The sequence below is a fragment of the Miniopterus schreibersii genome, assembly GCF_964146895.1.
Source record: "Miniopterus schreibersii genome assembly, chromosome: 6".
In the NCBI taxonomy this organism is placed as follows: Eukaryota; Metazoa; Chordata; class Mammalia; order Chiroptera; family Miniopteridae; genus Miniopterus; species Miniopterus schreibersii.
In genome coordinates, this window is record NC_138107.1 from 74,944,724 (window position 1) to 74,967,178 (window position 22,455).

Genomic DNA, 22,455 nt, shown 5'->3' on the forward strand with positions numbered 1-22,455 from the left:
TTATATCAAAGGTTCTGAACAAGAGATGGAAGTTGCTTCTGGTTGTAATATTGGTAAAGATGTCTTCGCATTTAAAAAAAGTAGTCTTCACTAGGCTGTTGACACTAATTTTTGTTCATCAATAAAACAATGATAGCATAATTGATGTTTCTGCAATTGGAAGCAGTGTTGTGAATGTTCAACTGTTTTACATTATTAGTACTTAATGCATTTATATTGTTATAATGGTTGGAGTTTATGGAGTTTTAAAGCTATTTCCCAAGGCATTGTCTAAAGAACTGGTTGTTACGAGAGGGATCCAGTGTCTGCTTTTTCACCATTGCATTGACTCACTTGAATGTTAATGCTAAAAGTAGGTATTTTTTTGCACTAAGGCACTATTTCCCCCCTAAAAAAAATGTTTAGCAGAACTCTAGTTTCACTGATGTTAAGGGATTCACAGGTTGTATATACTTGGAAAATTCTAAATTGAGAGTAGGCAGGTTTCTTTACTGCTGGACTTCTTGGGGTCTTTACTATACTAACATATATTATGACTCATAAAAAATACAGTGTTTTCTAGACTTATTTAACCACAGAAATAGAGGCATATCTTACATAACAAGTGTTCCTCAGGATACTCTTGGTAGAAATTGTTCTAAGTGGAAATAAAGGAGGAGGAGGAATCTTAAGAGAGAATTCTATTCAAGATCAATCAAAATTAACTCCAAAAACAGGCATAGCGGTACCCTTAGCACTTAAAAAAGGTGTCCTTGAAGCAGGCCCTTGGATCCAATAATGTCTATATTGTTGTGTTTTTTCTAAATGTCAATAGTGGTTTTTTTTTTTTTTTTAATAGAGGACTGAAACAATTTAAATAAAAACCATTTTGCGAAAATTATTTTAAATTTGTGAAGTTTAATCAGCCAACACCACCAAAAGTTTAGTTAAAACAGTAACTTAGAAAAGAAGAACCAGGATAGGTTCATACCTTTTCTCGCTCAATAAAAATTGTATATACTTATGGTGTACAAAGGTGAAAATTTTGCTACATGTATGCATTTTGAAATGACTGCACAATCCACTCTTCTTGTTTTATAAACTAAACTTGAAGGCTTTAGGAATTAGAATTTGGATCGCAAGCAATATGTTAACATACTTGACTTAGGCAGCTTCTAAGATGGCTTTGAATTGTCCCTATCATCTAGTATTCATGCCCTTGCATAAATCTCTCCCCTTGAGCGTGGGCTGAACCTAGGGACTTGCTTCTAATAAATCGAGTGCAGTAAAAGTGGTGGATGTTACTTGGGAGATTAGGTTACAAAAAGGACTGGCTTTTACTTTGCTTACCCTCTCCTCTCTCACTTGCTTACTAGGATGCAGCCAGCTACCCTAGCAGAGGCTTACATGAGGGAGGCCTCAGGCCAGTAGCCCCAAGGAGTTGAATCCTGCCAACAACCTTAAGAGGGAGGGTGGAATGGATCCTCCCCCAGTTGAGCTCTGACATGACACGCTTGCAGGCTTGTGAGAGATCCTGAGCCTGAGGACCCAGCTAAGCCATGCCCAGATTCCTGACACAGAAACTGTGAGATAATACATGTTTGTTGTTCTGAGCCACCAAATTGTAGGGTAATTTGTTAGGCAGCAATAGATAACTGGTACAGTATTAAAAGAGATATTTAGAGAAGGCTAATGCTGTATTATCTAAATCACACCTTGCAGACAGCCCATGGCAGCATAGCACAATACTGACTTAACTGGGAAGAAACAGGGAATTGTAAGGATGAGACCTAGGTAATGACAATCTTTGAATTTTCAGTGGACCACGCCATCTCCAAAACAAAAGGTAACAAAACAAAACACAACCTACCCATCTTTTTGTTTCCTTAAAATTTTCAGAAATACAAGATATAAAAATTGATAATTGCATGGTCACCGCATTGCTGAAGAGGATAGTGCTATCACGTCTCCTTGTTATAAAGAACTAGCCTCTAATAGGGCCACCCCTTTTGGTTTAAATATTATGCTAGCTACTGAGGAAGGACGTTATATCTACCAAGAACATAATAATGTGGTCCTAGAAGGCTTTTCTTCCAGGTCTGGTTTCACTACTCCTTTTAGTTGTTCTGTATGTTCTTTTATTCCACAGATATGGATTGAACATGTATTATATGCTAAGTGCTGTTTTAGGCACTGATGATTCAACAGAGGAATCCTTGCCTTCTTGAAACCTATATTCTAGTGAGGAAAGACAAACACTAAACGAAGTTAATAAACATAAAAATAAAGTATATCATACAGTAATAAAAATAGAAAATATACATTATAGTAATTACGTACTATTGGAGCAAGGCAGGGAGAGAAGGAGGGTGAGTTCTAGCTTCCTTACCAGTTATCGAGGTCTGGACTGTGTATCCACTGCTGCTTTGGGTTCATTGTGATCTGACTGTTTTCCAATAAACACCAGAGATTTTATGGCTTCCTCTCTCCCCTCTGTACGTTCCATAGTTACTCTTGTTTTCATGCCTTTTTACAAGACTGATCTTCAAAGCTTTCCCAGGAAGCCGCCTTTGACAATTCTAGCTTCCACTAACTCCTCTACCTTCCGGGGATCTGAGTGGACCACTCCACCTCCAAAACAAACGCTAACAAAACAAAACGCAACCTACCCATCTTCTTGGTTTCTTTAAAATTTTCAGGTTAAGAGTTGATTAATCTTTGCTTGTTATATGTTGTTTTGTTGCCTCTCCTTCCGCCATAATAATTTCAGGTCTTTGAGTTTGGTTTGTTTTTGCATATGTGTGGAACTTGCAAGCAAAGTACTCTTGATGGTAGGTTCATTGGAAGATACTAAAAAAGATGAAAGATATGATGCTTGTCTTTGGAGAATTTAAAATTTACTTGGAGAGGGAAAGTGCTCTCCCTGAGGTGAGAACGCCATAGAAAGACAGCCTGTATAAATCAAATACTGCATGGTATGGTATAACAAGTGGCTTTCAGATTTTTTTTGACTTGCACCACAGTAAGAAATGGATTTCACATCATGACTCTATATATTTGTGTGTGTAAGCTAAATTTTACAAAATAATGTTTCACAAAACAATACTTAATTTTTATGTGCAATGCATTCTGATATTTTCTGTTCTGTTCTAGTTTTTAAAAAATGCTAATAGAAATCATCTGAATTGATTTTACAACCTGTCAAGAGAATGAGACCCACAGTTTGGGAAACATTGGTGTAGCCAGGTGGTGAGCACGTGAAGGTGTGAAGTATAAGAGAGAGTGCTGAGTGGGATGAATGCAGGGAAGTCGGTTTTGGGAAAGATTATAATTGATCTCTTGAAAGAAACGTCCTGTTTAGATGATTGGGGTCCAGAACAGTGTGGATGCTGAGTGGAACAACAGTATACGCAAAGAAGGCACTGAGGTTGGAGTAAGCATCAGGGGTTGCTGAGGACAGAATTCTGAGTTCTTAAATGACTACTTTTGTAGGTTATGGAAATAATGTAAAAGTCAAACTAAAGGCCTGGAAAAAAGAATCTGAGGGTACATATTTGAGAAAAATATTAATATTAATAATAGGGAACAGCTGAAGGGCAGAGCAGATCTGTGGCATTTAAAAATCCATATTATTATTTGCATTAGTATTAAATTTTTGTCAAAGTTATTTATAATCACAATATTCATTATTTTTCAAAGGAAACCTGTGGGCATAGGAAAGGCTATTTCCAAAAGAAACTGGTACATAGAGATAACATACATTGCTCAAGGTATATTTATTGGAAGTGACTTGAGTAGCAGACCAGGCTAACTCTAGCCCAAATGATTTAGTTGACCCTCAAGAGTTCAGAAGACAGGCACAAATGTCAAGCAAAAAACTGAACAGAACAAGAGTGCTGAGACAATGACCACTTATTCCAACCCATCCTTGAAGATGAGCTTGTTCCTTTTCTCAAGGGCATAAATTATTTACCTTGGATGACCTTTATTTGTTGCTGTGTTTCATTTAATTTTGAAAAGACCTGGGTGATGGAGTGCGTTATGAAGTCTGGGGGAAGGAAACCTTGGGAAGAGGCACAATTTTTGAAGTTCATTTCAGAGCACGCGAGTTGATCAGGGAAATGACAGAAAGAGAAGCCAAGTGTGGATACGTATAGTGGCTTCCTTAGGTTCCTACAGCTCATCACATTTTCCTTCTGGAAGTATCTGAGGGGAGGGTTTTCTGTCACCATTTGCTACCTTTTCTCTTTAGATAGGTTTTCGCCTGCGCCCTGCCCCCCCATTCTCTCCCCTTCAGAAACGGTGGGCAAAAGGGAAAGATACAAGGGATACAAAGGTTAAATAGCAGGATTCCTGTGAAATTCCCCATGTCGTATGGAAGTAGGAAGTGAAATCCTTTAACCCTACCTAAATTTTATTTTTAACATCTTGATTTTAGCACATTTTTTTGGTAACAATAAATTAGAACTTCTAAGGCTGAAAATAGATTAGCAAGGTCCAGCATGGAAAGAGTGGCCCCGCTTCTCCTTCTCATTTTGTTTCCCTTTGAATGAGAAGGGGGTGGCTCACACAATGAACAAGAACAGCAACTGGCTGGCTGGCTGTGAGCTTTGAGCCAATTATGATATTTTTGTGGGAGAGTTTCCAATTCTTAAGTCTCAGTTATGTAGAGGTGGGAGGCAGCTGGTGTGAATGTCTGTCTGCAGGGTACATGCACAATTACTCTGATACAATATGGCATGACAGCAATGTGCTTATTCAAGAAATAATTATCTCAATTTTCTTAACCTAAGCTTCCTCATCTTCACCACTTAAAAAGACACAAATAAAACAAAAGAAGAAGGAAGAGAGGCCAAAGCCAAAGTCATCAGAAGATTTTGAGATCTCCTAGCTACCTCTAGTGAGGGCTATCACTAAGCTAAGTCTGAACGGGCCATTTTAACTTATTTTATCCACAGTGCCTACTGTCCTATCCCTGAAGTCTCCATTTAATTAACCACCATCATCATTACCTCCAGTTTTCAGAATTTCTTGACTTCACTCTCTTCTGCATCTCTCATATTTAAGTGGCCACCAAATCCTGCTACATCTACCTTCAAAGCACTGTCCATTTATTTATTCATATATTTGTCATGCATTTATTAAATACCTACTGTGTACAATGCACTGTTCTAGGTACCAAGGATACAATGGCAACTAAGACAGTTTCTGCCATCACAGAGCTTATAGCCTAGTGGGAGCCCAGACAAGAGACCAGTAAATACGCAATTTCATTACCGTGTATGCAAGCTGGTGCGGAAGATACAGGGCGCACATGGGGACAAATCTAGCCTTGGGTTTTCAGAGAAGACTTCCTAGAGAATTGATGATTTAGCTGGAACTTTAAGGTTCAGAAAAATGTAGCCAGAGGAAGAATGAGTCAAACATCCTCCAACAAAATTTTATTGAACACTTACTTTGGGTCAGGCTTTACTCTAGACTCCACAGCTAGTTAGAGAGACACAATCCTGGCTCTAGAGGATGTCAAGTGGGGGAGAAATAGGCATGAAAATATAGGCACAAAATATGCAACCAGCATTTGCTCCCGAGTATCCAGCACTCCTCCCTGCAGCGCCAGGTTCTGCTGTGGACTCTGCAATGAAGGCCTAGAGTTCCCTGTTAGAATCCCTGCTTCTGTGAGCATGGGTACTCTTCCCTGTCTCTAGAAGCTTCGCAACCCAGCCACAGAGCCTTTACTGAGGAGCTGGGTTAATTAAAGGTCACACTATAGGAGGGGAAAAAGGTAAACTGTCGACTAATAGTTTTTCTTCCGCAGTTCATAAGAAAAGACTTATTTATACATTCAACAAATATATGCTAGCTGTTCCCTGACGTGTCCACGAGGGGAAAAATCTCCTACCCTACGGAGCTTTCATTTGAGCGAGGAGATAGAAAATAAGTAAATATATAAAGTGACTAATTAGAGATGGATGAGAGAAATACAAAAGGTGATACTTGTGGTAGCTCTTCTCAGAAGGAGCCTCAGATATATCCTCCAGAAGGAAGTGATGTGTTGGAGCTGGGACCTGGGGCAAGGGAAGGAGCTGATATGCAAAAACGTAGAAAAAGAGTTACAGAAAAAGACCATGTGCAAGTGTTCCCAGGGGCCCTCTGCCCTCAGGTCTGCCTCTCACCGAAGGTGTCACCTTCTAATCTCAGCCTGCTCACAAAGTGACCACCCATCTTTCAGGACGGCTCAGTCCTCTCCGCAGGGATGTCGGGTTCCCCCCAGGCAGAGCCTGCTTCTGGGCCACAGCCACACTCAGCTACACCCGTGGGCGGTGAGTCCTGTGTGAAAGAACTCTTGCGCCCTAGCCTGTGCCGGCTTCCCATTCAGGGACCCGGGCTTTGTCAGAAACTCAATCCTGTTTCTCAAAGTATTGCATCCTAGGCTGCTCCTGAATGGCAACGCTTTTCAATGGATTATTAACCCGAAGTCCAAATCCTTTGTCTTCCATGCCTTCTCCGCTCGCCGCCGGTTTCTCCCGACCCTAGTGTGCTAAGCCTCCGTTACACGAAGGTCAGGAGGCCACCGAATAACTTCAGATGCCATCGGATTGACCGGCGAGGCCGTTTCAGGGCCGGCGGTTCCCAGACTCGCGCGAGCTCAGGGGGCCAGGGGCGAGGGCGCCGGGATGACGTCACTTGAAGGAGGCCGACTCAGCGCGGGGCGTGACGTCACGCGGGAGGGTCAGTCCGCCGTGAGGTCACCTGGTGGGCGCGGCCAGGCCGAGTCCCCAGTGTCGTCACGGGCGGGGCGGGGCCAGAGCGTGTCAGCGCAGCCGAATCAAAACAAGACGGAGACCCGCCTTTTCCCTCCCGCTCCGGAGCGTCTCGCTCGCGCCCCGAGCCCGCGGCGCCCGCGCGGCTGCGAGCCTCGGGTGGCCGCGCGCCGGCTCCAGGAGGCCGGGCAGGGCGCGGCGGCCGGGATGGCGCGGCGCGGGCCGCGCGGTTAGACGGGCGCCGGAGGAGCCGCCGGCCCGCGCCCTCCGCTCTCTCGGTCCGGGGGCCGGCCGCGCCGCGGGGAGCCGCCTACGCTGACGCCGGGCACCTGGACGCTCCCGAGATGCCCAACCCCAAAAACAGTAAAGGCGGCCGCAAAAACAAACGCGCCAACAGCAGCGGGGACGAGCAGGAAAATGGAGCCGGGGCCCTGGCAGCGGCGGGCGCGGCGGGCGCGGCGGCCGGGGGGGCCCTGGCGGCGGCGGCGGGCTGCGGAGCGGCGGCGGCGGGCGCGCCGGGCACCGGGGGCGCGGCGGGCACCGGAGGCGCGGGGCCGGGCGCCGCCAACGCCGCCGCCGCCGCGGGAGCTGCAGCCGCGGGCGACTCGAAGAACGGTAAGCCCGGGCTGACGGGGCGGGCGCCGACTTCCTCCCCGACGGGGACGGCGCGGCGGCGGGGCCCTGGGCGGTGCGGGCGATGCGTGGACAATGCGAGAGTCAGGAAGTGCTCACCCCGCCCCTCCGCCCCGCCGCGGCTGCCCCTTCGCGGTCCCCACGCCTGACGGCGACCACTGACCTGCGGCCCCGGCCCGGCGTCCGCCCCGCGCCCCGGCCGCGCGCCCCGGGCAGCCTGCGCCTCGGACGACGGGGAGCGACCGGCCGCCCGTCCGCGGCGGCGCCGCCCGCGGGCCCGGCTCGAGGTGCCCGCGCTGGCCCGGCCGAGTGTGCGCCCGCCCGGGGGGAGGGGGAGGGAAGGAAGGAAGGAAGGAAGGGAGAGCTGCCCAAGTTGAGAAGAATGATCCGATTGAAAACTTAGGCACCGGCTCATTCTTCCCTGCGCTCCCCCAGAGTGAAGAGCCTTAAATCCCAGCAAATCCCGGCTGGCGTGTCGGTTGCCACAGGTGAAGAGGCCCCAGCGACATTTGTACTGTAGGGCGTGTGTGCGCGCGTGCGTGTGTGTGCACGCGTGTGTGTGTGTGCGCGTGTGTGCGGGTGGGGGTGGGGGTGCCCTTTAATTCTGTTGCTCGCTTGAGGAAGGAAGAGAATCTGAACTTGACTTCCGTTCTCAGCCCGGAGTTAGAAAAAACCATCCTCTGTTTAATTCCGCCTCGCGTGTAGAAGGAAGCCTGGCAGTCTCCGGTGGCGCCCGGAGGCCCCCTTGAGGAGCGCAGGGCAGGTCGCGCCCGTGCGCCGGCATCGCCGATGTCACCTCAGAGCCGAGGCATCTGCCGGAGGGCCAAGCGCTTGACTGACGTGGACAGTTCCTCCGAATTCCTCGGGTCCGCCGGTTCCTCAGGGAAGGGAATGTCGGTGGTTCGTGGTGGGCGGAGGTGAAGATCTTTATTCCTGGCTGTGAGCTGTGGCTTTGGGCCTTTGAGTCCACTCTGCCTGTCAGGCGGTCGCTTTCTCCCGCAGGGCGCCGCGCTCGGAGAAGCCCCCAGGGCGACAGCGGCAGGCCCGGTGCGGGACGGGGGTTTCCCAGGGGCACTGCCCGTGCGGGTGTTCGTCCCGCAGCGCTCGGCCAGACTGTCTTCTCCCTGTCCTTTGTTTTCCTAGCTCTAAACTTCATTTTGGTTCTGCTGTGACAGAGGGGGAGGAAGACACGACTCCTGGCTCCGCCAGTTAGAACTTTGCCATCTTGGGAAGGTCAGTCTTTCTGAGCCTCAAATTGAAAAAAAGAAATATCCTGAGTATATTGCCTCCTCCCTCCCTCATAGGCTTATTGTGAGGCCTTTCCCCACCCAGGCCCTGGTGCTTGTCGTTTTACAGGCTTGTTAAATGTGTAAGAGCTTTAGCGAAGTTCCTCAAGAAGAGTGGTGAACGTGATAGCAGTCGTTCATTCGTTCAGAAAATATTCAGCACTTGCAGCGTCACAAGGACCATGTGAAGTATGAAGGGGCACGGCGGTGATGGAGAGGGCATCCTGGTCCTCCTGCAGCTTGCAGGCCTGCTCTGCGGGTGGTTGTGGCTTGCCTGCTGCTTTTGTCCCTAAGGAAGCTACACATTGGCTGTCCCCTCCCCTCCTTAGTGCAAAAGAGGAGACCCCTCGGTGGTGTGAGGAAATCTGTTTCTCAGGCTGGTGGTGTCGCCTCATTTGGTAACGTTAATTTAGTTACTGAGTCCCTGTTACTCTCCTCTGAAATGCTAGACTCAGGTATATTTAGCAGTTCTGAAGTTACCTATTTCTGGTTTGGAGCTTGTTTTATTCCTTGAGTAGGGGGAAAAGGGAAGAAATGGGCCAAACGTCGCCGTCATCAGGGTTAGAGAAGCTACAGCCTTGACGTGTATTAGAGAAGTGAGCTGAAGTTCATGGTTGCCGAATTCTTGGTGAAGTCTCAGTGAGGCTGGCATGGTGTGAATTCCCAGTGAATGGTCCACCTTCACTCGAAGAACTCTGACTGCAGTTGGTAACTGCACTCGGATGCTGAGACCTCCTGTGTGCAAAGTAAGGAAATGGCAGGTGCTTTTCTTTTTGCCACTTCAAGCTGTGTGTTAGGATGAAGGGATGGGAGAAGTGGCGTTGGTGAATTTTTAAAGGAAGGGGCAATAGGTATGTGCCAACTCTCAGAATCAGCTGATAAGGCTCAATTATTTTGAATTTTCAAATGACGTTAATGGGACTATCATAGAATTTCTAAGTATATTATAATATTTTACTTAACTGTGATAATAGATTCAAACAGTTCTTCCAAGGATGTTGTAAATCTGCATGCCGTGAAACTTTAGAAGGTTTGTTCTCACTGTTGGAGTCTGCAGATCACAAGCATACAAACTTAATGACTTCACTTGAAGTTAATAGTATTTATTTGTAGTTGTTTGGAGTTTATAGAATGGTTTCAGGTCTTGTAAATTCTTGGGCAGTGTGGCCATCGCGCCAGGGTACTATTAGTTCTTAGTTTTTCCGTGTTTGTCAGTAGGTTTCAATAACTGCTTGTTCTGTGAAAGCAGAGTACTACCCAGCGAAAGCTTGGGGAAGCTTGGTCTGGTTGTAGTTGAAGAAGCTGAACCAGTTGTAGTTGTCCATCTTGGGTAAGTTGAATATTAATAGTAAGGACTTTGTACCCCAATAAGAAATTTATTAGTACATTTTTATTTATTTATTTTAATCCTTACCCGAGGATATGTTTTCATTGATTTCAGAAAGAGGAAGGGTGGGGGAGAGAGAGAGAGGGAAACATCAGTGTGAGAGAGAAACATCAATCAGTTGCCTCCCATATGCACCCCTACTGGGCACTGAACCTACAATCTGGGTATGTGCCCTGACTGGGAATAGACCCCACAACTCTTCAGTGTACTGGACAACGTTCCAACCAGCTGAGCCACACTGCCAGAGCTATTAGTACGTTTTTAGATACTGTTTATGTATGTTTATGAAGCTTTTTGCAGGGGTTGGAGTAAAAGATGTGGACACACTATCCTCCTCCTACATAGTAAACATCTGTCTGCACATATTGTAGCATTTTGATTGTAGATGGACAAGATTTGCCAATCATTATTTTTAGGATCTAGTAAGCATGCAGTTGATTATAGTCATGTAGTTTTCATTCTGGGATTCTGGTTCCATTAGACTTCCTTTTTTTCCCCTTTGCTTTGGGCTAAAAATATATGAACCCTTGATCATAATATCCAGTTTTCAATGGGCCTGGATCCCAGGTCCTTTTATAAATTCCTGTTTTCTGGATGACCATGATTCACTACTCCACTCATTCCTGACTGCTACTGTAACCCCTGGGCTGCTGAGTCTGCTTTAACTCATTCAACAGCTCTTTTTAGGAGATGGAGAGTTTACATAGTGATTGGCTTTGCATTGGGTAGACCTAGATTCACATCCTGGTTCCTCAAATTACTTACCATATGATCTAGAGCAAGTCATTTGACTTCTTTGAGCCTCAGTTTCTGCATATTTAAATTGGGGCTATAGTACTTACCTATACGTTTATAGTAAAATATCTATCTCTACTTACTTATAAGTGTAATATATATTACATACTTATATATACATATATGTAAGTATGTGTATATATAAACAGTGTCTGAGTTATAAAATGAGCTTACTGTTAGCTGTTTGTCTTAGGTCCTGAAAATAGTCTCTGAGTTGGAGATTTACCTGCAGGAGTAAATAATTATTTTCTAATTATTTACTGGGGGTGCTCTTGGCATCATTACTAGTGGTGGAGTGAGGGAAGCAGGTTTGGGCAGGGGGAGGAGTTGAACTGTGGTGCAGTTATAATGGAGCTCTGGAGTTGGGATAGCCCTGCAGGGTTATTTAACCTGGAGGCATGGGGGCAGGGCCTTTAAACCTTCTCTCCCCTACTGACTGGTTCTTTGGACCTGGGCTGCCTTTGGGAAGAAGGTATGACCTGGAGAGTTCTCTTAGCTGGAGAGCCTCTCTGGAGAGGGACTGAACTGAGAGCCTTTGGTTCCCAGTGAAGGAGAGCCTCTCTTACGCCCCTAACATTAAGGATTTCTTCACTTAGACCACTAGTGCCATTCACCTAAAATACAGGTGTGGGATAGTTCTCACTAACTGCTAAATAGGCTTCATGGGCCAGGCTGGGAGTTACCCCCCATCATAATATTGTTTTGATGGGAATATGTGTTCTGAATTCCATACATCTGTTTACAAATAGATTTTTGGAGCACCACCTGTTCCCTATAAACACGATTTGTATTTTTGGCATACTGAGGCCTATATCAATTGGAAGGAAAATGAAAATGAAGAGTGTTTGCCTGCTGTTTATTTTCTAATCAAGAAATATTTATTGAGAGTCTAAGGTATGGAGAGCACCATTATGGCCTTGGAAGAAATTTTCTTGCCTTATCTAGAAATTACTTTAGTCAGATCTTCAAAAATATCTGCTACTTTTGGATCTTATCTTCGAAATCTACTTTTGTAATGGGCGTTGGTAAAAAATATTGCCTCATCCATCAAAGATTCATCTTGTGCACTTTGTATATTATAGTAAGAACTTTTCTGTGCTTTGCTAATGGTGTTTTATGCAGCCCTTACTCTTTCTCTCTTGTTGAAGAACCTGAGCTTGAATTCTAGAAGGTAAACCTTCAATGTTAGCTTTCCTTCAAGTCCAAGAATATATATCATTCTGTAAAAAACTGAAAACAGGAGATAAAACTGGGAACTCTCTGTAGCTTAATCTTCCTATGAACAATTTAAACAACTTGAAGGTAGCGAAAGGAAAACTTTAGGGAAAGAAAAACTGTCCTGATTGATTTTGATCACCAGCTCTTTGGTATTCTTAAGGTATTGATTTAATTAAAGATATTGTGTCATTTCATTATTTTACCAATCATAAATTGGGCATTATGGAAGAAAATTTAAAAAATAAAGAGGATAGGCAAAGTTCTTTTTGACTTTCTAGTCAAACACATAATCCTACCAGTTAGATCACTATTGTTAACATTTTGATACCTGTTCTTGTAGCCTTTAAATTTTTTTCTTACAGTTTTAGAAAAAAGAGAGTCATATATTTTATAACCTGCTTTTTACACATGCAGTATTTTGTGGGCATTTTAGCAGAGCAGTAAATTTACAGGTGCATCACCAGTTTTAATGAGTGCATAATATGCCATGATATTTCTTGGATAATTTGATCATTCTGCTGTTATTTGATCTTATTCATCAAATGTTCTTATTCATACATGTCTGGGCATTATCCAGTTACTTCCTTAGGACAAATTCTTACCTGTGGACTTGCTATGTCAAAGGATATGCATATTATTATGACTTTTAATACATGTTGACAGATGGCCTATAGAAAGTTTGACCGTGCTGTGGTCAGAGTGCCCTTTCCTTATGGCCTTGCTAGTCTCTGGCTCTTACTGTTTTAAAGGCATGTTGGAGAATTGCTAGAACACCAAAATATCTCAGCAATAGGAGGGCTTCATTGGGACCGACAGCATGGAGCAGATTCCGCCACACTTATGAGGACTTTCCAAGGCTGCATTTATTTCTGCTGGGACTTCTCTGCTCTTCAGTGATTTGGTGGTTAATGGATTCAACAAAATATCTAATAATAGTGAATATTTTAGCAGCTGGTAATAGTGAAGATAAAAGCATAGGCTTTTGAAATCCTGTCTGTACTATTATTCTAATCTTCAGAAGTAAGGCCTAGTATTTTTAAAGTTTTAGTCAAAAAGCATGTGGCTTGGACTGACCTGCGTATATACCTTACTTACAAGTGCCACAACTTACTAGCAAAGTAACTTTGGGGCGGGTTATTTAACCCTTTTTGGTCCCCATTTTCTAAATGCAGTCCTTTGGAGTGTTTCTGAAGGTTAAGAAAAATATATGGCCTGACAGGTATGGTCACTAATAGCTTTATAAGTTTTGTGATTTTTTTCAACCTTATTCAGGAACAAAAGTTGTTAAACTATTATGCTGTTGAGAACAGACACTGAGAGACAGTAAGGTGGTGGTGAAGGGTCTGTGAATATTATTATAGAAAAAGACTGGTATATACAAGTTTTTATTCAAGTACTGATTTAACTGTAAATGATCTTCTGTTCTTTCCTCATCTCTGTCTGATCATAGTTTACCTGGAAATATCAGGTGGTTTAGTTAAAAGAGAAAAGAAAAAGTAAAAAGCAAAGTGTGAAAATTGTTACATCTTCATTACTTCATTCATTCACGTAACCATCTCATATATATTGAGTGTCTGCTTCTTGTCAGGCACTATGTTAGGCTCTGGGATTATCAGGGCAAAAGAATTGGGCCCAGGGGTTTTTTGGTCTAGTTGGGAGCCTCTATATAAACAAGTGCAGGTAGGTAATTATGTGTACTACAAAAGGGCAGCTATGAAGTAGAGTGCAGGATCTTCTGAGGTGGTAAAATACTGGATTAAGTATGGGGATTGGATTAAGTATGAAGATATAGAGAAGTGAAATGAGCATGTGGAGTTGAAAAGTAGCTGAAAGGAGTTAAGGGGCCCAGTGTGTTCTTTAGGGATCAGCCAGGGCTTAAAATTACTGAGAATTAAACAAATACCCTCTTCTCTCCAGGCAACAATTAGAAAATTCATTCATTAGTTCACTTGTTCATTTGTTTGCTTATTCTGTGCACTCACCCATTTACTAAACGTTTATTATGTGCTTACTGTCTTCTATAACTGGAAGCATAATTTTGAATTGTACTTATAGGTATCAGAATCTACACTCCCATGGGTTCATGATGCAGCAGGGATAGAGATATGTATGTAAGTGCTGGGAACCATGGTAATGTGCCGTGGGTGCCCAGTGGAAAAAATAATTTGTTTCCTGGAGGAGGGACAGTTGAGCTGAGTCTTGCAGGAAGAGAAGCAGTTAGCTCTGAAAACAGAGGAAGGATGTTTCAGTCAGAGGGAGGTGGGAAAGAGCCTTGAGTTCTGGTAGCTGCCAGGAGTTTGTGGCTGGTTTGAGGTGCAGTCTCGTAGGACACATGGCTAGCAAGGGAGGGAGCTAGGCAGTCAAATCTGGATGTTTTGTAGCCAGTGCAGAGCTATCCCTGAGGGTTTGTCAGCAGGGACAAGGTCAGCTGAACCTGCAAAAGGAAATAAACATAGGTTGTTGACAAGCTTATAAAGTTACTGTGCATTTTAATGGAATGGTTATCTTGGCAGTTTTTCTTTTGATACAGCTAGTCAAGGATCCGCCGTCCAGCCTGCCATGGACCCATGATTGTGATTTTTCAGTAAAGCAGTAGGCAGGCTGCACACACTGCTGTTTCTGCACAGCAGGATGGTACTTCGCAGCTCCCAAGGCTGCTGTGTAGAAAGTCTGTCTTAATTGTGGGCACCAGCATCCCTGTGCTTCTGAGCCATAGGAGGTTAGCTAATTGAGGTTAACTTCAGAGAACCAAATGCCAAGGGAGGGCTTGGGGCCATCTGAGCAGAAAGGCTTTTCTCCGGAGGGAGCGGGACTGTCCCTATGGTTTATTTTCCATACTTTGGTACAAAGTGTATAATCTCTGTGCCAGATTGGACTAATTATCTTGGTTTGTCATTTTGTTTTTATCATCATTAAATCAGTTTTAAAACAATAGACTGTGGTGAGGGGGATGTCGTTATTTTGTACAAAGTGACTGTGTGTTTTAATTCTGTATGTTTCAGAAAGCTTCCAGTTGTCAGTAGTTGGTGAAATAGCAACTTGCTTTATTTAATCAGCGTGATGTTTTACTTGATTGTACTTGAGAGGTTTTTATAAACTGGCAAAAAGTAACATTTCTAATACTTAATAATTATATGTTCTGATTTATCAGAAGTAGAAAGGGAAAACAAATTATTTCTGCTAAATTAGACTTACGAGGATAATACTTGAAAACAATTATAGAAATTGAAGTTAGAAACAAGAAAGATTAAGAGGAAGTTTAAAGAAAAGTGAGTAAAGAGGAAGACTCAAAGAGGAAGTGTTAAATGTTAATATAATTGTTTAGACTGAAATTAGTAAGAGAGTTGGCATGGTTCTCATATACAGTCATAATACAGTGTATTTCATAGATTTAAATTGTCAGACAAGAAAAACTTTTTTCTCTACCCTATTAGGTTCAGTATTTGGGGCCCTACAAATTAAAAGGTAGATTAGAAAGAGAAAAGTCAGATTTCATTCACAGAAAAAATGTTACTCAAACGGGCTAGGGGTTAGATTTTGTGGCTTATATACCATCTTAATAGGAGAATGGCATGGGTGAAGGGGACTTATGGGAAAACAAATGACTTCTTAATAGAAGAGGAGGGGGAGAAAGGATACCTATAGGAAAACAAATAACTTTTTGGAAAGATAAATGGGCTCTTAGAGAACAGTTTTGTGACAGTGGGTGTTTCAGTGTGGTGTGGAGACTCATCTCTGGTGATAAGAAGTCAGTCTTCCCTGAAGGTGTGGGGAGGTTAAGGGGGGAGAGATTAACCAAAGAATTTATACACATATATGCATAACCCACAGACACAGACAATAGTGTGGTGAAGATGGTGAAGGCCTGGTGTGGGGGGTGGGTGCAGAGTGGAGCAGATCAATGGGGAAAAAGGGGGACATCTATAATACTTTCAACAATAAAGATAAATTAAAAAAAAAAGAGTCAGTCTTCCCTGGTTGCTCCTAGGGGGAGGGGATTTATGACAATTGAGTTCTTTTGAGAGGTTCTGCTTTTCAGCAGATAGGAGATTTCAGGAACTCAAATGCCTTCAGCTCAAAATAATTTTTAGTCCACAGAGACATTCTGGACCCCTTCAAAATATATTGCAGCTCAAATCACATTACCCCCATAATAGCAATTATAGATAGTCAGATAGCAAAAGACAGTATCATAGTTCAGGATTTTTATTTTTCATTTTATTGGAAATTTATTAGAAATAGGCAGCTTTAAGGCATATGACTTTATAAAGCTGATAAAGGGGATGAATTTAGACAGCAGTTAGCAGGATATCAAATTGCTCATATAAGTAAGGAAGATATTTGCTGAATTTAAAATGTACATTTTCCCCTAAGGGTAAGCCTAAGTTTGTTGATGCTTTAGGTCATGTCCCTCCAAGTTAAAGCATTCAGGAGAATCCTTCGACATTCATGTTGAAACTGAATCACAAACTATTTTAGGTTTCTAAATCAGCACTCCTGAATGTGATGGTTATTTCAGTACAATATTTAGTAGAACTCTGTTATAACACAATTTCTTATTTAAAGTGACACGTTCCTTGTTATGCTGACAGTACTCAACGTCTGGGTAGAAATGGAAATGGGAATGTACAGAAGCAAGTTCTGGCTATTTTTGATTGGCAGCAGGTGCAGTTTGTAATCTGAGAGACTGAGACTGGGATGGTTGGTGACAGTTGTTAATGAACAGACACAGTGCTGCCAGAAGCTATGGAGACAGCTTGGCATTGAGAATAGGAAGTGTCCTCCAGTGGTGGAGGCAAGAACGTGCACATCTAACATGGGGCAGCTCCAGGAATTCTTCCAATTAGTTTCCAACCCCTCAGATCTCCTTTTAATTGGGCAGTAAAGTTCGCCATGTCGTGATATGGTTTGACTCTGTTAGGCCTTCAGTTTTAGAGTGCAGATGATGTTTTGCAGTACGGAAATAAAAGAGGTTAGACTCCTGGGTGGTAGGTTTGTTGGGGCTGCAAAACCTGTAGAATCAAAAGAAAGGAGAAGTGGCCATTACCAGCCATAGGAATGATGATGATACTGCCACTGACCTTTATGAGAGCTTACTAAGACCAGGTGTGACACCTAGCAGTATGCAGTCTGTGTTTGAGGACAGCCTCCTCTTTTGCAGGAAAGGCACACTTGGATCAGGGAGATGGGCCCAACCCGATGCCACAGTTGGATTCTATTTGATGATGGATTCATCTTGACTGACACACACATGTGCATAACGTATGAACAGGTTTTTAAGTAGAGGACTTAAATTCAGCATAAAAACGTGAAAGAATCAATAGAGCCATTTAAATTGCTTTTAAAAGGTCTCATACTTATCATTCTGGCACTTGAACTGAAATTAAATTTGTGAAACAAGAAAACACCAGAACAAGGAAGCACTTTGCCCACACCTCATACACTCAGGTTGATCTGATTGCTTCTCATGATAGGACTTCCTGCTCTTGTAATTGTGGAGATTATGAACATTTGAACTGACCCTTTCTGTTCTGAATGGGTCACATTTCATAACTAAGAACTGATTATCTTCATTGGGCTAAAGTCCTCGAAGAGGGATCACTGATCACAAGGCCTGTGGTTTTCCAGGCTTTGGTGCACATGACCAAACCATTCTCTGGAAAGGGTTTAACCTCTTTATGCCAACACTGGGCCTGCACAGAGTTCTCCTTTCTTCACAATTCTCAGCATAGATTTTGATGACCATTTTCAGATGGGTGAAAAAAAATCCACATCCCATTGTTATTTTTACTTGCATTTGTTGGATTATATGTATACTGCTCATTTGCATTTTTTTCTGTTTGTATCTTTTGTCCATTTTATAGATGGGATATTTGGGTTCTTAATGATTTGCACAAAGCCTTTGTATATTCAGGATACTTTCTGCTGTACATTTTTTTCTGTTTTATGGTTTGTCTTTTTGCTGTTTTAGTTGTTCTTATTGGTTAGAAATGTTACAGTTTTGTACCATCACAGAACGTCCACGGAGAGAGAGAACCTCAAGAGGAAGATAGGGGAGAGAGGCAAGTTGTTTGTGAAGTTGCTTGTAGGAAAAGTGGTTGGATATGGCATAAGGTGTTTGATTGAGTTCATTTGGGTATCAGTGCACAGTAATGCTGTTACTCTTCTAAGGATCTGTTTCCTTTTTGTATTTAATTTTAGAGGCTCTTTTACAGAGTTGGTTGCAACTCCTGTCACCTTCCTTGACCTCCTCCTGACCCTCGGCTTCCCTGACCACTACTGTCCAATTAACAACCGAGCTTCAGTGCTCAACATCTATCACTTTTTGTACATTTCTAAAATCCCTTGCAGTTTTTATTCTAGCCAGTTCCAAGGACTTTGAAACTTGTACATAAAGGCCCATTATTTTCTTATCACCTCTTCTCAAGAACCAAGCTGCAAAGTGAGACCTCTTATAGGCTAAATTGCCCATAACCTTCTTGTGATAGCAAACTTAAATGCTGAGTCATAAGAAAGTTCTAGTTTTCCCCATTCTGGCACTTGGATTGAAATTACATTGGTATGTTAATAAAATGAGAACATAGCACTCAATTGAAACAAGAGCTTATTTGCACCCCATACATCATGCCGAGTCTGTCAGCCCCTGTGCCTTCTCAGATGTCTGAGATTTGGAAAAGGTTCCCAGATTGCTTGCTTGTTCTAAAGAGTGTGAGATTTGAGATTTGGTTATAGCTTGAGATCTGCCATTTTGCAAGGCCGATGAACCTTTCTGAGTTTAAATGTTCTTATCTTTAGAAAGTAAGGATAACATGATATTGTTTGTGACTAAATCTTTACAAACAAACTGTAGAGCTGTTTGAAAAAGCAAATAGTTGTGTCAAGATTTGGGGTTTTTAGTGTTTTTCTGTTTGGGTTTTTGGTTTTTAGTTTGTCATGTGGTAGTATGGCTGCTTCCCAGCTAGTAATGGAATGCACACTCCGATTAGTTGGAGGAACCCAGACAGATCTTTGCTTTTCCCAATGGAATTTGCCGAGAATGTGTTCCTAAAATCCTTATTCCGCTTCCTTGGGGGGACAGCCTTTAGTTTCTCATTACATTCAGATCTGGGAGCTCTTGCTGTGTGGATTTTCCCAGAGACTGTGCAGTGCCTGCCTACTGGTCCAGGACAAGTCCAGCTCCTTGAGTAAGTCGAACTCTTCTGGAGTTTCTGCAAAAGACCTTTCTGACTCCAGGGTGGGAAAGGACTGTGGCAGCTGAAGCCTTGGGGAGGGTTCTTTTACCAGCGTAAGTATAGCTGACTCGAGGATTGTTTTGTTATGATCTGTGAATCATCCTGTCCCCAGGTTTCATTATAACAGCAGATTCCACTGTGATTTTAACCATTTGATTAACAGAAACTTGCTTTTGGCCTGTTGTACTGTACTACACGATTTCTGAGCAGCTGCCTGTATTTGTAATCATGACTCACATAGTTTGTATTTTGATTAATTTCAGGCCTTTCTGCCTCCTGCTCTTTACCTGCCTCTAGGGTCTTACAGAGTGGGAGTTTTAAGTGTTATTGTAAAAGCATTGAAATGCTTACGTGTGACTTTGATTTGTTTCCTTACTTCCCTTTTAGATTTTACATTTTAAATTAGGTTAAAGAAAAAACAAAAGGAAGAAGGGAAACAAAACAGAAACTGACTTATAGAGGCATACAGCAGATTGCTGGCTACCAGAGGGGAAGGGTGGAGGAGGGAGGGTGAACTGAGTAAAGGGGGTCAATTGTATGGTGACAGATGGAAACTAGACTTGGTAGTGAGCGTGATCTAGTACATGCAGATGTTGATGTATAGTGTTGCACACCTGAAACTTACATAATGTTATAAACCAATGATTACCTCAAAAAAATAAAAGAATTGTGACTATACCAAACTGTATTATGGAGTTTTTCAAAGGAATTTCTATAGGCATGTGATACTTGGCATGTATAATATGTATCAGTGTATATATGTAAATGTATCAATATGTTTATATTGAATTCATTGTTTTTCTTGGGATTTGGTTGATTAAAAACAATGTGTAAGCTTCATCTTTGAGATACTCAGATTTGAAAATTTTGACTTTGGAATAAATCAGTTTTCCTCATAACTTATTAACATTTTATGAGATATATAACCTAAGGATTACTTGGAAGAATTAAAAAAATATATATATATCTTTATTGATTTCAGAGAGAGGGAAGGAGAGGGAGAGAGAGAGATAGAAACATCAATGATGAGAGAGTCATTGATCGAGCCCGCAACCCGGGCATGTGCCCTGACCTGGAACCGAACCCCAGTTGCCTGGATCCTAGGTTGACGCTCAACCGCTGAGCCACGCCTGGCTGGGCGGAAGAATTTTTAAAGAATTAATTTGAAATGCTTTTCTCTTGACATTAAGAGTTGGAAATACTATTTAGAATTAATTTGAAATATAATCACATATACATTTGTGTGTATTTGCATATTTTAATAGAATTTTATGTAATATGACAAATTCTCTTACCGCAACATTTCTAGATTTTTTGGTAACTGTTTTATAAAAGATATATTACTTTTTCCCTCTTATTCATTTCTAATTTAGAAATGAATAGTTTCCAGTCTTTGAGAATGGTCATACTATAAAATTATATCTGTGTTTCATAACAGTTAGTAATTGAGAAAGGAATGAACGTCTAGTTAAAAGGACATCACTGGCTTAATAATGTATCAGTGGGGTCTAAACTTTGAGTTTACTTTGCATTAGGAAATGTTATGATAGTCTCTTGAAAGCAAGTCATATCATACATAACATGCTGTGTTGAGTGTACTTAGGTGGTGCACTGCTGTGCCAGGACATACACATGACTGACTCAAGTCTAGTTTTCATTTTTACTGAGGCATGTATGAGACTTAGACACACCTTCTCCTTTGACAAGTCTTTCCCTGTTGCAACAGATTCTGTAACTTGTTTGCTGGTTGCTGATGCACAGGCCAGCAGTATGGCCCCCAGGCAAAAGCTTTGTCTTTCTGCCTAGATACCAGCCTAGTGATTGCCAGGGTGGGAGGGATTGCTATAAAGCATTTTCCCAGGTTTGTTTGGAAGGGAAGGCAGGGGAGCAGAAGTATATTTTTCAGGGAGTTCAGCAGGGCAGAAAAGGTACATGGAAAACAAAGGTAGGGAAATGAATTGAGCACTTTGTGCTGGGGTTTCATTGATTTAAATACAGGGTCTAGGAAAGGTAGGCTGAGTTTCTGTTTCTCAATGTCAGTGTTTTTTTTGCTGCTCAATTTGATAGTCTTTATGCTGATAGAATGCTTTTTCTTTACATTCTTTCCAAGGAAAATTGCTTTATTCTCATTGATTGACAAGAAGACCTTTGCTCGTGACTTTTTTTTTAGTTTAGCAATTCTGTTAGCTAGAGTAGATTTACCTCAAGTAGATTTCCCTGAATGTCTATCTTTGTTTTTAAAGAGTGCAAAGATTGGGGTCTGGAAACCTTTATAGTAGTTGGGCTTAAGCACTTCTTTAACTTGGTTTTCTTTTTACCTAGTTTTTAAGTAATTCTGAGGATTCACATGGGTATTAAACATTTTGAATCAACTTTCGTATAATCAGATCATAGCTTTGGGTGAGAAGAATGGAAAAGGGAAGGCCACTTACTAGCTGAGTGATCTTGGGCAGATCACTAACAGATTACCTGAAAGAGGTTCAGTAAGAGTTTGTAGAATCTGAACCAAGGGATTGCTTTATTTCTGTTTGTGGAACTTTGGTATTTTTAAAGAAACATTTGGGAATAACTGTGAAACTACAATCTTCATCCTGATTTTCAGCCTAAATGAGGCTTATTTTGGGTCCATGTCCTTTTGAATCCCAACATGGCCTCTGTTAGACAAGGAAAATAGGAATTTCTACTCTGTAGTCAGTAATGATATATATATATATATATATATATATATATATATATATATATATATATACACATATATACATATATATGTGTGTGTGTGTGTGTGTATATATATATATATACACACACACACATTTTTAAACACATCTTTATTGATTTCAGAGAGAGGAAAGGAGGGGGAGAGAGAGAGATAGAAACATCAATGATGAGAGAGTCATTGATCGGCTGCCTAGCCCGCAACCAGGCATGTGCCCTGACTGGGAATCGAACCCCGATCCCCTGGATCCTAGGTCGACGCTCAACCGCTGAGCCATGCCTGGCCGGGCAGTAATGATATATTTATATCAATACTGATATATCGTTATCAGAATGTTGAGGCCAGAATGGGAATAAAAAATAGGTAAAATAGAAGCTTAAAGCTTTTTGTTTAGTTCAAATTTGAGAATGGGTAGGCTTGTGGGTTTTAACTGAAAGTAAGGAAAGAG

The 22,455-nt window shown here is 42.2% G+C and overlaps 1 protein-coding gene across 4 annotated transcripts in view; it reads left to right on the forward strand.

Annotated features, from left to right (window-relative positions):
• Positions 1–6,877: 6,877 nt before the first annotated feature.
• Positions 6,878–22,455, forward strand: part of HECA (hdc homolog, cell cycle regulator) — a 44,962-nt gene continuing 29,384 nt past the window's right edge. For all 4 annotated transcript variants that reach the window (XM_081139535.1, XM_081139536.1, XM_081139534.1 and 1 more), the window contains exon 1: positions 6,878–7,355. In XM_081139535.1, coding sequence (XP_080995661.1) covers positions 7,085–7,355 — 271 coding nt within the window. In that variant the 5' untranslated portion in view covers positions 6,878–7,084. The remainder of the gene's footprint in view (positions 7,356–22,455) is intronic.